Genomic DNA, 13,004 nt, shown 5'->3' on the forward strand with positions numbered 1-13,004 from the left:
CTCAGGGATAATGTAGTGGGTGGACCTCACAAGTGTTGTGTGTAGAGGTAAGATCTTTAACCTAACCCCTAACCCGACCCAAAATTCGGGACAGGCCTGAAATGACAATCATTAGTTCGGGCTTAGGGTTGGGTTTTTCTCTCTCATTGCAGTACTACTTTTTTTTTAACCGACGTCTCCTGCATAGCTGCCTTTTTAATCCACCACTTTTCTTTTGCCGAGTCTCTGGCAGCTGCCTTTTTTTTATTTCACCACTTTGCTCCCCTCTCTGAGCCGCTGCCTTTTTAAAAAATCCTCTCATCATTTTTCTTCATTGTCTCGCTGCCACTCTTGTACGTATTAAGTAAATGGCCCAATTTGATTTCTACCTGAAGAGAATTAGTCAACATGGCGGGCGACCTTAAAATCCACTTTAAACTACTAAAGGAAAACCCAAAAAAACCCAACCATATTAATTTATTCAATATTCTCTCCCTTTCCAATTTAGCACATACCTATTTTGACTGCCGAAATGGAGGAGCAAGAAGTAAAAAATAAACTCAAGAAGGTTAACTGTAAAGGCATACAAGCACCGGTAAGAGTGAAGTTAGAATGTTATTCTTTATTTATTATCTAGTTTGTGCTTTTTCACTTCGATCATTTCCTTAGATTTTCCATTTTCAGACTATAGAAATAACCATTTTGTATATCTTTTCTCATTTATTTGAAAGGCACAAATCCAAACAAAGCCTAGTGGGCTGCATTTTTTCTCTGCATAATTCGTTCTCAAAGAGATCTGTCTTTCACTCTCGTTGTTTGGCCCCTTATTCTGTGTTCCAGCATTATTTCGTGGTTGAAATGCAGTTAATCAAGTTTCAAAAACATATGTATGTCTACTTTAAACCGTAAGAAATCTTGTTTTTTTCCCTGCCTAAACGGGATGAAGAGATACTAAAAAATTGCAAAAAAAATTCATAAAAAAAGGTATACATCCCGAGCTTGTCTAAGACATGCATGTACATGTAATTTAGCATACATGGTGTTCCTTTTTTTAATTTTAAACAGCTGTTCAAGATGACATGTATGTTTTTGGTCATTTAATTCTATCAAATCTATTTCCCCCCAAAATGCGACCTATACTCAGAGTGTGATTTACACATGTTTTTTCCTTCTTACTTATGCATTTTTCGGCTGGTGCGACTTATACTCCTGGAGAGACTTATAGTCCGGAAAATATGGTCATCGTCTTTTGCAATTCTCAATTCTCAAAATAAGACATTCACTATGAGTTTGTGGATAATTTTTCTCGCATTTTCCTTGTTCAAAATCCCCCAAAATCCCTGAAAAAAAATATTTTGTCAGATGTTAAAGAGATTGGGTCAGAGCCCAGCCTACCAGCACTCACTCACACAAACTCTTTACGGGTTTAGATTTACTTAATAATAATAATAATAATAATGCATTTTATTTAAAAGCGCCTTTCAGGCCACCCAAGGACACTGTACAAACAATGAAAGAAAAAAAAAAAGAAAAAAAAACAATAAATAAAAATAAATAAATAAAAAAAAAAAAAATACAATTTAAAAAGTTGTAAACGAAATAATAAATAAAAACAAGACATAAAATCATAAAAACATAAGAAATGGAGAAGCTATGTGTTGTAGGCAGTCCTGAACAGGTGTGTTTTTAGACGGGACTTAAAAGTGGAGAGAGGTGTGCAGTTTTGGAGGTCCGGAGGTAGATTGTTCCAAAGCTTGGGAGCAGCGCGACTGAAGGCTCTGGCTCCCATGGTGCTCAGATGGGCAGGGGGCACTGACAGTCGGAGGGAGGACGAGGATCTGAGGGAGCGAGTGGGGACGTGCACCTGGAGAAGGTCGGACAGGTAAGGAGGAGCCAGGTTGTGAATGGCCATATATGTATATAAGATGAGTTTGTAGCTGATGCGATGCTGAACAGGAAGCCAGTGTAGCTGTTGGAGAACGGGGGTGATGTGCTGCTGGGAAGATGTTTTTGTGATGATGCGAGCAGAGGCGTTTTGAACCAGCTGAATTTTATGGAGGGACTTTTGGGGAAGGCCGAAGAGGAGAGCATTGCAGTAGTCAAGGCGGGATGTGACAAGACTGTGGACGAGAATAGCAGTAGTGCGGGGGGTGAGGGAAGGGCGGAGTCTGGTAATATTGCGGAGGTGGAAATAAGCAGTGCGGGTGATGGTGTTGATATGTGAGTGGAAGGTAAGCATGCTATCCAGGATGACACCCAGACTCTTGACCTGGGGGGAGGGGGACACTAAGGAGCTGTCGATGTTGAGAGAGAAGTTGTTTACTTTGGATAAAGTGGATTTGGTGCCAAGAAGGAGGAATTCTGTTTTATTGGCATTTAATTTAAGAAAGTTTGTTGTGAACCATGTTTTGAGTACGGAAAGGCAAGAGGTGAGGGAGGGAGGTTCTTTAGTCTTTTAAAATCATGTAAACCATGTAACGCAGAGGTCTTCAATATTCTTACAGCTGAGAGCTACTTTTTGTTACTAATTAGTGCAAAAGGCATCAAATTTAATAAGCATTTCTAAAATAACAACCTATCGCGTTATTGCTATGTAGTTACTATGTTAACAGGTTAATTTTTGCAAGTAGCGTTAAATACTCAGTCAACCACTAAAATATTTTACTAGAAAATCACAATGACCCAACATTGGTGAGCTATTTTCAGAACAGGTCCGCGGGTACCTCAGCTGTCCTTAGTGGAAACCCTGGTGCCCATGGGCACCATTTTGGATTCCCCTGATGTAGCAAACAACTGCACTTACGAACAAAACGGTTATTAATCCAAAGGCAAAGAAATTATTGGTTGAAAATTCTAAACTCATCTACTCTGGTTGCAATGGTTTCAGTGTTAATGAATAGTACAACTACATTATATTTACTCCATATTTACTACTACCATATTTATTTGTGACCCTGGGTGAGTGTTATACACGAGGCTTTAGCGGATAATCGCAAAACATTGTATGTATCGGGATTCAAACCCGGGTCACAGTGGCGAGAGTGCTGAACTATAAACACTGGACTATCAGGAATGTAGAGGAGAAATGAAAAGGTTCTGGATTTAATCTGATCTCATACTTTCTTTAGTCACGGTAACAGCGACAAATGCTAATTGTGTTGTGAATTTCACATGTTAAAATTAAGATACATTTTATTTGATATAAAATGGCTGCAAGGAAGAGTCCCCGACCGCTTCGACTCCCTGCCCAGGCCACTTAGGCTTTCTTATACAAATGTATTGTCATTGTAACATATAGTGTGATAATGAGATAAAATCGACTGCCTTTTTGTATGTTGTCTATATAACTGGTGGCCCGGTGGAGGTTTTTGGTGCTCTTACCGAGGTTACCCAGGTTCCATTTCTGTTGCATCCGACCACAAAGTTTCAGCTGAAAATATTTTTTTTTTTTTTTTTATTGTAATCAAAAATTAGGGGCGCATGTTATACACGAGTGCGGCATCATACACAAAGAAATACGGTTTTGAACTTTTTTTTAAAACTTCTTAGAATGCAACCAATATCATACATTTTGTGCCATTTCAATATAATTACTAAAACAAAAGACTTCTCCTCTAATCTCTTGAAAACAGACGCAAATCATAACGCACTAAAAGTTCGAACATATCGGCTAAATCATCGTACTGTGTAATCAAGCACTCGCAGTTCGTTCTGTTTGTGCGTATCTTGGCATTAATACGAAAGTGCAGGCTAACGGCAGCAGAGCGCCTCGATCCAATTGGAGGGCCGAGTTAGCCGGCCATCAAAAGCACATTGACTGGGAAACCAGCATGAGACGGAAAAACAGAACAGTCTGTTCTGACCTGCCTCTCGCTTTGGCAGGGGCATAGTCAACAATATCTCCTTTCCCCTTCTGTTGCCACTGGTAAGTCTTCACCCCGAGAAACGACATGGTAGCGTCAACACTTTTAAGCAATTCCTTCCAGTATAGTGTTTGTCCTCTGAAAACAAAGTGGTGATATAGGTCGTATTTGTTGAGCCAGTGTCCAGTCCATTAAGTTCCATGAAACAGTTCACCATTTCACACCTTAACACTATTTGATTAAAGCAGGGAAAGAGTAAGGTTAAGTAATTAAGATGTTCTTAAGTAATAGCACAGAGTATTCCACGACCTATTTGAACATTGACTACAAAATGTGAACTTTTGACTCCAATATTGCTTAACGGGTAAGTGGGGGTTTCATTTCTAGCAGCAAAATTATTTTTCAGTGACGATATGTGGTGGCTCGCAAACCCAGGGTTTCTACACCTTTTTCAAGGCTAAATTCAAGCACCTTTTAAGGACTTTCAAAGCCATTTTTCCAATGTTTCCAGTTAAATAAAAAGAAGAAACCCAGTGTTGATCATGTATTTTGTAGATCCACATTTGTTAATCTTGTGTGTGCATTTAACAAGATGATTTTTGGATGATGAATAAATCTTGGCTAAATCGGGAATAATGTTTTGGAGACAAATCTCTCGCCATTGAGTAAAAATTACAGTAATATGCAGATTACAGTTTCAGTTGCAAGAAGTTATTCCCGTTACAAAATTAAACTGGGAAACGCTACTTTACTTTTTTGCAAAGCCCATATTAAATGCTGATAATCGATAGTTAATCGTAACCTTAAGAAAATAATTTACGTTTCATAGTGCCCTGTTTTGGGGTGGCATGCCACTGTCTTCTTAGGCGCCGATGCAGTTTGATTGAGCAATACTAAAAACACTAAGACCAGCTGCCGTTAATCACAAGAGAAGAAATGTGATAGCAAAGCGAAACCACCAGAGATCAGTGTTGGAGTCATTTTTAAGCAGACTTGAGAAACAGGGCAACAATTGTAAAAATTTACAAGCATTTTACCCCAAAATTAAGTACTTTTCAACTTTGAAAACAACATAAACATTCAAGCATTTTCAAGGATTTCAAGCACTCGTGTCAGCCCTGAAATAGTTGTATTAACTTTCAGTTTATCCAGTCCTCAAAGACCCTTTAATACAGGGTTCATCAATCTTTTTGAAGCTGAGGGCTGCCAGTTCGCATTATCTACATTTCCAACTTATAGTGTTATTACTATATTGTTACTATGCTATCACAAGGTTATAATTATTAGAAGTTAAGTTAAATGGTTTCAGTCAAGCAGTAAAACATCATACCATTTGAAAATCAAATTTCCCAAAAAATCACAATGACTCATCAATTGTGAGCTATTTTCAGAACTTGTCTGCAAGGCTACTCAGGTGTTCTTCGGGCACTACCTGGCTCCGGCGGGCACCATGTTGGAGACATCTGGTTTAAAATATTTTTTGCATCAAATAACAAATAAAATCCCAATGAAAGTCCAATGTTTTATCATTGTTTTAATTATAAATTGTGACGAAAATAAGTAACTGCTGATCATAGTCAGACGATGACAAGCTTTCAGACATAGCCCCCCTTTCAAGCAAACACAAAACAAGTTACTGATTGTCATAGAATAAAGAAGTCATAGCAAAAAGCAAAAAACAAACAAAACAAAAAATTGGCGAACTTCTGACATAACCCTCGACAAAAATGAGCAAATGGTCTATAGTTTTTCCTAAAACCTCATGCAAAAAAGTACAAATAAATAAATTAATTAACCGGGATTATGGAAGTACCAAGAATGCCTTTTTTACGTCGCATAAGCAACTCATAAGAATACATACTCTTAAATTACTCATGCATTAGTTACATAATAATCCAATTACAAGTAATCAATAATAAATACCTTTTTTTTTCAAAAGAAACTAAATATGAATAAAATTACTAAATTCTGTGCAGGCTTGGGGAGTAATGGAATACATGGAACGGCAAAAATGATGTTGACAAGCTGTTTGGATTTATTTTCATTTTATTTCTGTCGCATTTTATGTTAGTTTTGCCGGAGATCAAAGAGATCAAAGCCAGGAGAGAAAGCTTACCACGTGTTGTGAGTCATCATTTTATTCATATTTAGTTTCTTTTGTCTTTTATTATCATATTTGGTATTGGAGTAATCCATAAGTAATTGAAAGTAATCAACTTAAAGTAACCCTACTCAACCCTGGTGACAGGTGTGTCCAATCACCCACACATGTCCCTAATTAGACTGACCCTTCAATAAGGACATTTTGGAAAGCACCCAGATTCGGGTGATTTTCATTTTCCATTATGGACAGGTGTGGGAGCTATGCACACAGCACCCTCTGCAGCAAAGGTAAAATAAGTCAGTGTCCTTGTTTGCAGTATTTTGTTACATTTTTACAAAATAGCTCTGCTTGTACCTTGTTTGAAACTATTATTTATGAAAAACTGAAGGTAAAAATGAGCTTCAACGATCTTAAGCGAGAGCAAGTTTAAAGTGGTTTAATTGGACACAGGCTGTGGTATTTTTCTTATTTTATTGATTTTAATAAATCATCAGACAGTGAAATCAAATGCGCTGAAAATTTTGATTTTGTCTGCAGAGTGGGTTTGGCTGTTTTGCTGAAATTTGTCCTTAAAATACTATATGGCTCTCTCGCTCTCCCTCAAAAAAAAAGAATTATATAATGTATATATGTTCCTAATTATCACTCTTTGTGTCAAAAAGTTTCTGACCTCTAGTTAGTGGAATACGTGAGTGTATAATAGTGTGTGTGAGACTATAAGACTATACGTGAGAGTTTAGTAGTTTCTGTGTGACAGCATAGTAGTATGTGTATGAGAATACAGCAGTATGGATGCGAGAGTGTAGTAGTTTTTGTACATGACTGTGTATTACAGTATAGTTTATTTGTTAAGAGTATGAGATTACATGTTAGGGCAAGTAAGATTTACTCCTCACAGGGTCTCTTGCACAATAGTGGAGTTCTCTTTTGCGCTGGTGTGCCATTGGTCCTGCTGCACGTGTTCAGAAACAAACATAAACTGATTCCATGCACACCCTCACCAATGTAGTCACACATGTCTCAGATAGAAGTGCACACACACAAACACGGTAGAGGGAAGCCGGGGCACGTTTTGCTGCCATGCCGGTTGTGGACAAGGGGAGGGAAGAGTGAAGGACAAGAAGGCGTTTGACGGGGCGGGGGAGCAGGTGGACGCTGACAACAAAACATTAAACGTGCCAAGCAAGCTGAAATCTCTGGCAAGTTCCAGAGTCCATGCTAATATGATTTCATGTTACGTAACAGAAGCTGGCACATAACATTCACAGCACAACTCTGAGGTTACTGAATCCTCTCTTTATTTGACTACTATATATTTACCGTATTAAGGTGCAACTAAAACCCCAACTCTTCCAGATATTTGAAAGTGCTCCATATAAGAAGTAAGAAGAACCCGTTGAGGGTCCTCAGGAGGAATAACCTGGAACGCAAGTTGCTGAGTTTCCTCTACAAAGCCGCAATGGAAAGCATTTCAACATAGAGCATCACCGTGTGGTATACTGGGAGGTAGGCAAGGACAGGAAGAAGATACAGAGAATTATTAACACAGCCCAAAAGATCATCGGCTGTTCTCTGCCCAGTCTAGACTTTGCCAACTTGCGATACCGTAGCATAGCCATTAACATAAAAGACCATTCCCATATCGGCCACTATCTCTTTGACCTGTTTCCCTCTGGTAGGACAGACTCAGAGACAGCTTCTTCCCTAGGGACATCACAACCCGTATTGAACACATTAAACTGTGAAAACATATCTTGCGACAATTTTGGGTTTATTTTTCATTCGTTGTTCCCAAATGAAACTGTGTATATGGACAATTTATTTACAGTAATATAACAATGTAAGGACAATACTGGAAAACTAAATGTCACATCAGGCATTTAGTGACCATGACCAATAACAGCAAGTACAAAAAAACACATGGCAAGGGAACAGACACATCACAGAGCACACTAAGACCCTTGCACTGTCCAGACCAACTGTTTGTAAAGTAGTTTATAACCGTTAAAAAATAAAAAACGAATGTTTGGTTTCGAATTAACCCAAACACTATTGCTCGCGTATGTAAGGGGTTAATGAAAATTAGACTCATGTGGCTCGATGGTCTAGAGGTATGATTCTTGCTTAGGGTGCAAGAGGTCTCGGGTTCAATTCCCGAACGAGCCCTTTATTGGGTTAGTGTTGATAAAATCTTTATTCAACCTCCTGTTTTAAAGTTCGTCATCAGACGAATAAAGGCCATCAATTTTTAGAAATTGTGCTCTTCGTTCTCATGCTTGATTTATGAGTTAGTGGTAATTGAATCATCAAGCAATGTTGATATATTTTCTGCAAGACCCTCGGGCGACAATGGCTCAGGAGGTAAACGTCTTGGGATCAAGAGATGGCAGGTTCGATTCCCGGCTCATCCGTGTTATATGTCAAAGTGTCCATGGGCAAGACACGGAATTTCTAATGTCACTTAGTAAAAGGGAAAGTATGAAGCTTTGGGAGATGTTTATTGACTTGAAAAGCGCTATATAAATACAAATGCAGACTAGTATTAGTAGACTGGCTGGCAACCAGTTCAGGGTGTCCCGTGCCCACTGCCTGAAGGCAGCTAGCATTGGCTCCAGCACACCCGCGACCCTACTGACGAATAAGGGATGACAGTTAGATGGATAAAATAGGATACGGATATTATGCATTTGTTCTTGTATTATTCTGCGGTTATTTTTTGTATTCTTTGTGTGCAAATAATATACAAATAAACGTTATTCTTTCATTTATTTGTAATGCATAATAAATAAAAATACAATTCAAAATTTGATTTGATTAACAACATTACAATGAAGCGTGCCTATTTCGCTGCCGTTTTTTAAAGACCAGTCCAGTGTAGCAAGAGCAGTTGTAGTCGAGCCTATAGTGAGAATTAAGCCTGGTTATGTAAGCAGTGACCTGCTAGTGCGGGCCTATTGCGAGCGCCTGGCACATTGGCGTACAGCGGCTTAAGAGAGCGGCTTATCTCTTGAAAATGACTCACTCCAACGTTTAACCTGACACCATGTTTTTCCACAAAATGCACAACACACCGGCACTCTTCCCAACGTGACTTTTTATCAATAACGACCTAACGCACACACACCACAAATAGAATGAAAACTTGTGTTATAATAGAAGTGCCGATTTAAAGAAAATAGAACCGGCGGTTTATATACGTGACGTAACATCAATGTACCCTACCTTGGCTTGGTTAATGAGGAGCCCGACGAACGCCGAGACGAGGACCGAGCCCGACATGCTGCTTTTCCTCCTCATTTCTTGCTTAAGAAAGGGAAAGGCAGCTGCCGGAGGTTCTTCGGGAACGGTCACCGTATACGTTTGTCTCATGCTCGGCATTTTGAAGAAAGAATGGAGAGCAGAATGGGTGCCGCTAATTTTATACGCGCTCCCTGTTCTGTCGCTGCGTCCTGCGTGACACGCTCTCCGTCATTCATTAAAACTGAAAAACGCCGACAAATAAATCACCTCCTCTCAACGGCGATAACAAATGCGAGGGGATTGTGGAAAAAAAATGTCATAGAAATAACGCTAGAAAAAACTGTTTAGGAGTTATATCACTGTAGTGTCTACCTAATAGCGTACCATCATCATTTAAACAGCACGCTTGAGCCACCGCTATATCGTCCAGGGAGAAGGCCCCGCCCACTACATACGTCAGCGCCCGCCTCCAGCCAAGCTATCTACGTCAGAGGCGAGCATCAACTGATAATGAAGGTATTCCCAAATTCTTAAACATGCCAAATGTAAGCAAATAGTACATAGTTGCACAAAATCTCTATATATTTCATTGGTATATCCCAATTTTTCTGTGAGATAATAGATTTTAAAGAAAACCTGTCTCGTTTTTGACTTCCCAAGATGTGACGTCAAATGAGAACCAACGGCACGTAGTCGCCATATTGTTTTAAATAGTCGAAGAGTGTTTAAGTTAAGTTTTGGCAGCTTTTTTGTAGAATTGCTAGGCGTTGTGTCGCAGTTGGATGCAGGAATCAATCAATCAATAAAATCACTTTATTTGTCCCCAAGGGACAAGTAAACATACCCACGAAGGTACAACAGCAGCCATTAAGGGGCTAACTGGCTTAAAAAATACATGGAGAGGTAGCGACGGCGGGCTAATCGAGACCGGTCAATGAAAAGCGGACAGAGCCTCGGCGGATAAAACATGCAGTGAGCAGCCATGCTAAACAGGAACCAACAACGGAAAGCAGCAAGAGGTATGGCAACAAACGCGAAAAACAAACCAAGGAAAACGGAAGAAACAGAACCTACGCCAGGCTAGCCGGTCACAAAACACACGGCTGAGCAAATGCACCAAACTGCGAGCAAACAAAACATGAAAGCCTCTAGTAGCCCCAACGCTAACGAGAACCTAGCCAGACAAAATTATACCAACTGCCACCATCTTACTTTCTGCCACCATCTCCTGACTTGTGTCATCATTGCAGCCTCACCCTGCTCATGTGCATTTTTAGACACGCTCCAATAAACTTTTTTTCATCTTTCTTGAGGTTCAACTTGGCCTTCGGACTCTACTAGGAGAAGGTCTTTTCTTACTTTCACCATTTTCATGCCACACAGACAAATAGAAATTTAAAAAATATCCTGCGCGGACAAGTATTATGTCACTCTCATGCACCCCACTCAGCCTATTCCTACAGCTCTGATAAAAGCAGATAGGCGCAATGGACATGAAAGCATACTAGACCAGTAAATAGATGTAAAAAAACACCATTATTAACATTTTATAGCCCACTGGAAGTGAAGAGACAAAGTATTCTATCACACTTAAAAAACAAATCAATTATTATTTGCAAACACAATTCCAACCGTAAAGGACTATTCTGAAGTTGGCCGAGAAGCAAAGCCAATGCTACCTGTACCAGGAAGCACACCAGATGTTTTTTCATTAGACTTGAAAATATTGTAACAGTAAGATTGCATCAAGTGCACATTGAAAACATGTCCCCCCCCAAAACAGTGACATCATCATCCACTAGGTGATGTTGAATCCACGCTCATCAAGTTGTGCAACCTCTTAGTGCACAGATGAGAACTGAAAATCCAAGCATTAATCCAACCCTTGCAATCAAAACCGGAAAAGGCCATGTTAAGACTGATGACATTTCCCGTCCCCCGGCTACCCTACGGTTGGGAAAGATTCATAAATGTTCAACCTCTTCAATATTTATATTTATTTGGTTCTCAATAACAAGACTTGTCAATTGCCAACCACTACTATCCATCTATCCATTCATTATCTGCACCGCTTATCCTCAGTAGGGTTGCGGGGGTGCTGGAGCCCATACCAGTTATATTTGGGCAGTGGGCAGGGGACACCCTGGACTGGTTGCTAGCCAATCGCAGGGCACACATGGACAGACAACTCACTCGCTCATTCACACCTAGGGACAATTTGGACCGGCCAACTAACCTGACATGCATGTTTTAGGAAGGTGGGAGAAAACCGGAGTGCCTGTAGGAAGCCCATGCAAGCACGGGGAGAACATGCAAACTCCACACTGGAGGTTCGATCTCATGACCTCAGAACTGTGCTGCACACGCGCTAACCACTGCGCCGCCATGCTGCCCCAAACCACTATCACTTCTGCAAAAACTATGTTTTGACCATACTTTGTATTCTGAGAAGTGATACTTGGACTAGGTGTTAGGTCTCATTGGGTCAAATAACAAACAAGAACTGAATAAGAAATCTTGGCATGACATCCATCAATAACAAGGCCTAGCTTTATATTTCAACTTCAGATAAAACACACTTTCTGATGTATACTAGTTCATTGTCCAGCCAATTATCCTCACTAGGGTCGGAAGGGATAATGGGGTAGTGGGCTGCCTGGACTGGTGGCCAGCCAATCACAGTGCACACCGAAAAAAAAGCAACCTTTCACCCACACACTGATTTCAAGGGATAATTTTAGAGTCATCAATCAACATGACCTGCATTTTTTTGGTATGCGGGAAGAAATCCGAGTACCCAGTGAAAACTCTAAAGATTTCCCAACATGATATTTTTTGGGGCTTCGCGGGTCCAACCAATTTCTTAAATATTGAGTAAGTAGAATATGAGTAAAGAATCTTTCTTTCATCCATCTCATGTAGTTGCTACTTTGCTTCTACGGTCCACCGAAAATTACAAGTTCTCGAAAGCCTACCCGAGATGTTATTTTCAGTTGACAGCTAGTATCAAGATGGCGGCATGGTCGATATCGTACAATCTAACATTTTATTTGTGTGCTTAAACTTTAGCGGAGCTGAAAAACTAAGTCGACATCCGCCAAAAATTTGTAAGAAAATGTCTGAAATTGATACAGGCAGTAATAGCTTTGTATTTTCTCAACTGAATTAGAAAACAACAGAATTCAGCCTACTTTGTGAGCACTGCCAACGGACCTTTACTCAAGAGATGAAATGCTGACAGATGCTGTTCAAACACTTGTGAGAGTTCAAGGGAATGTGTGGGAGACTCCCAGCACAGAATGGAGTCTTCTGTGTAATTCTCCGGGAACAGAATGGTGTATACAGTACGAAATATTGGATTCTGATGTCCAAATATTAAATGCTTATTTTTGATGCAATAAATTATAAAGAACTTAAGGGGTTAATACTCTCAGTGAGTAAATACCTGCACAGAATGTATTACCAATGACTACAAACACAACAACAGATTTGATCATGCGGAACTTCTTGACAGTTAACAGTACGATGTGATCAAAAATAATATATATTGGGGTATCTATTCAAAAATACGTCATTCGATTGTACTTTACACTGTACAAAATAGAGACTAAACTAAAGACCAGGAGTGGTTGAGCAAGAGTATAAAGTATGTATGTCAATTCCAGTCTTATTCTAATGTAGTTTACTTGGGACAGTGGTAGATAGCTGACAGCTGTCCTCTATTGGCCATTCTACAATTAGGAAGTAAAAAATAGAAACCAAATAGATAATAAATAACAGAAAACAAAATATTATAATTGGATTTAAAATAACTTCTT

General features: G+C 39.6%; 1 protein-coding gene and 1 non-coding gene across 5 annotated transcripts in view; one reads left to right on the forward strand and one right to left on the reverse strand.

The window, feature by feature from the left end:
• Positions 1-13,004, reverse strand: part of usp2a (ubiquitin specific peptidase 2a) — a 74,237-nt gene that overhangs the window by 23,211 nt on the left and 38,022 nt on the right. Inside the window, exon 1 of one of the 4 annotated variants that reach the window (XM_088346515.1) lies at positions 9,169-9,611. The exons of the other annotated variants lie outside the window; for them this stretch is intronic. Coding sequence (XP_088202641.1) covers positions 9,169-9,324 — 156 coding nt within the window. The 5' untranslated portion in view covers positions 9,325-9,611. Of the gene's footprint in view, positions 1-9,168; positions 9,612-13,004 lie in introns of those variants that run through there. 4 annotated transcript variants of the gene reach the window in all.
• On the forward strand, positions 8,041-8,112 carry trnap-agg (transfer RNA proline (anticodon AGG)). The gene has a single exon. It is a non-coding gene; the product is annotated as a tRNA-Pro (tRNA).

This window comes from Urocampus carinirostris, chromosome 10 (assembly GCF_059441175.1).
Source record: "Urocampus carinirostris isolate Australia breed hairy pipefish chromosome 10, RoL_Ucar_1.0, whole genome shotgun sequence".
In the NCBI taxonomy this organism is placed as follows: domain Eukaryota; kingdom Metazoa; phylum Chordata; class Actinopteri; order Syngnathiformes; family Syngnathidae; genus Urocampus; species Urocampus carinirostris.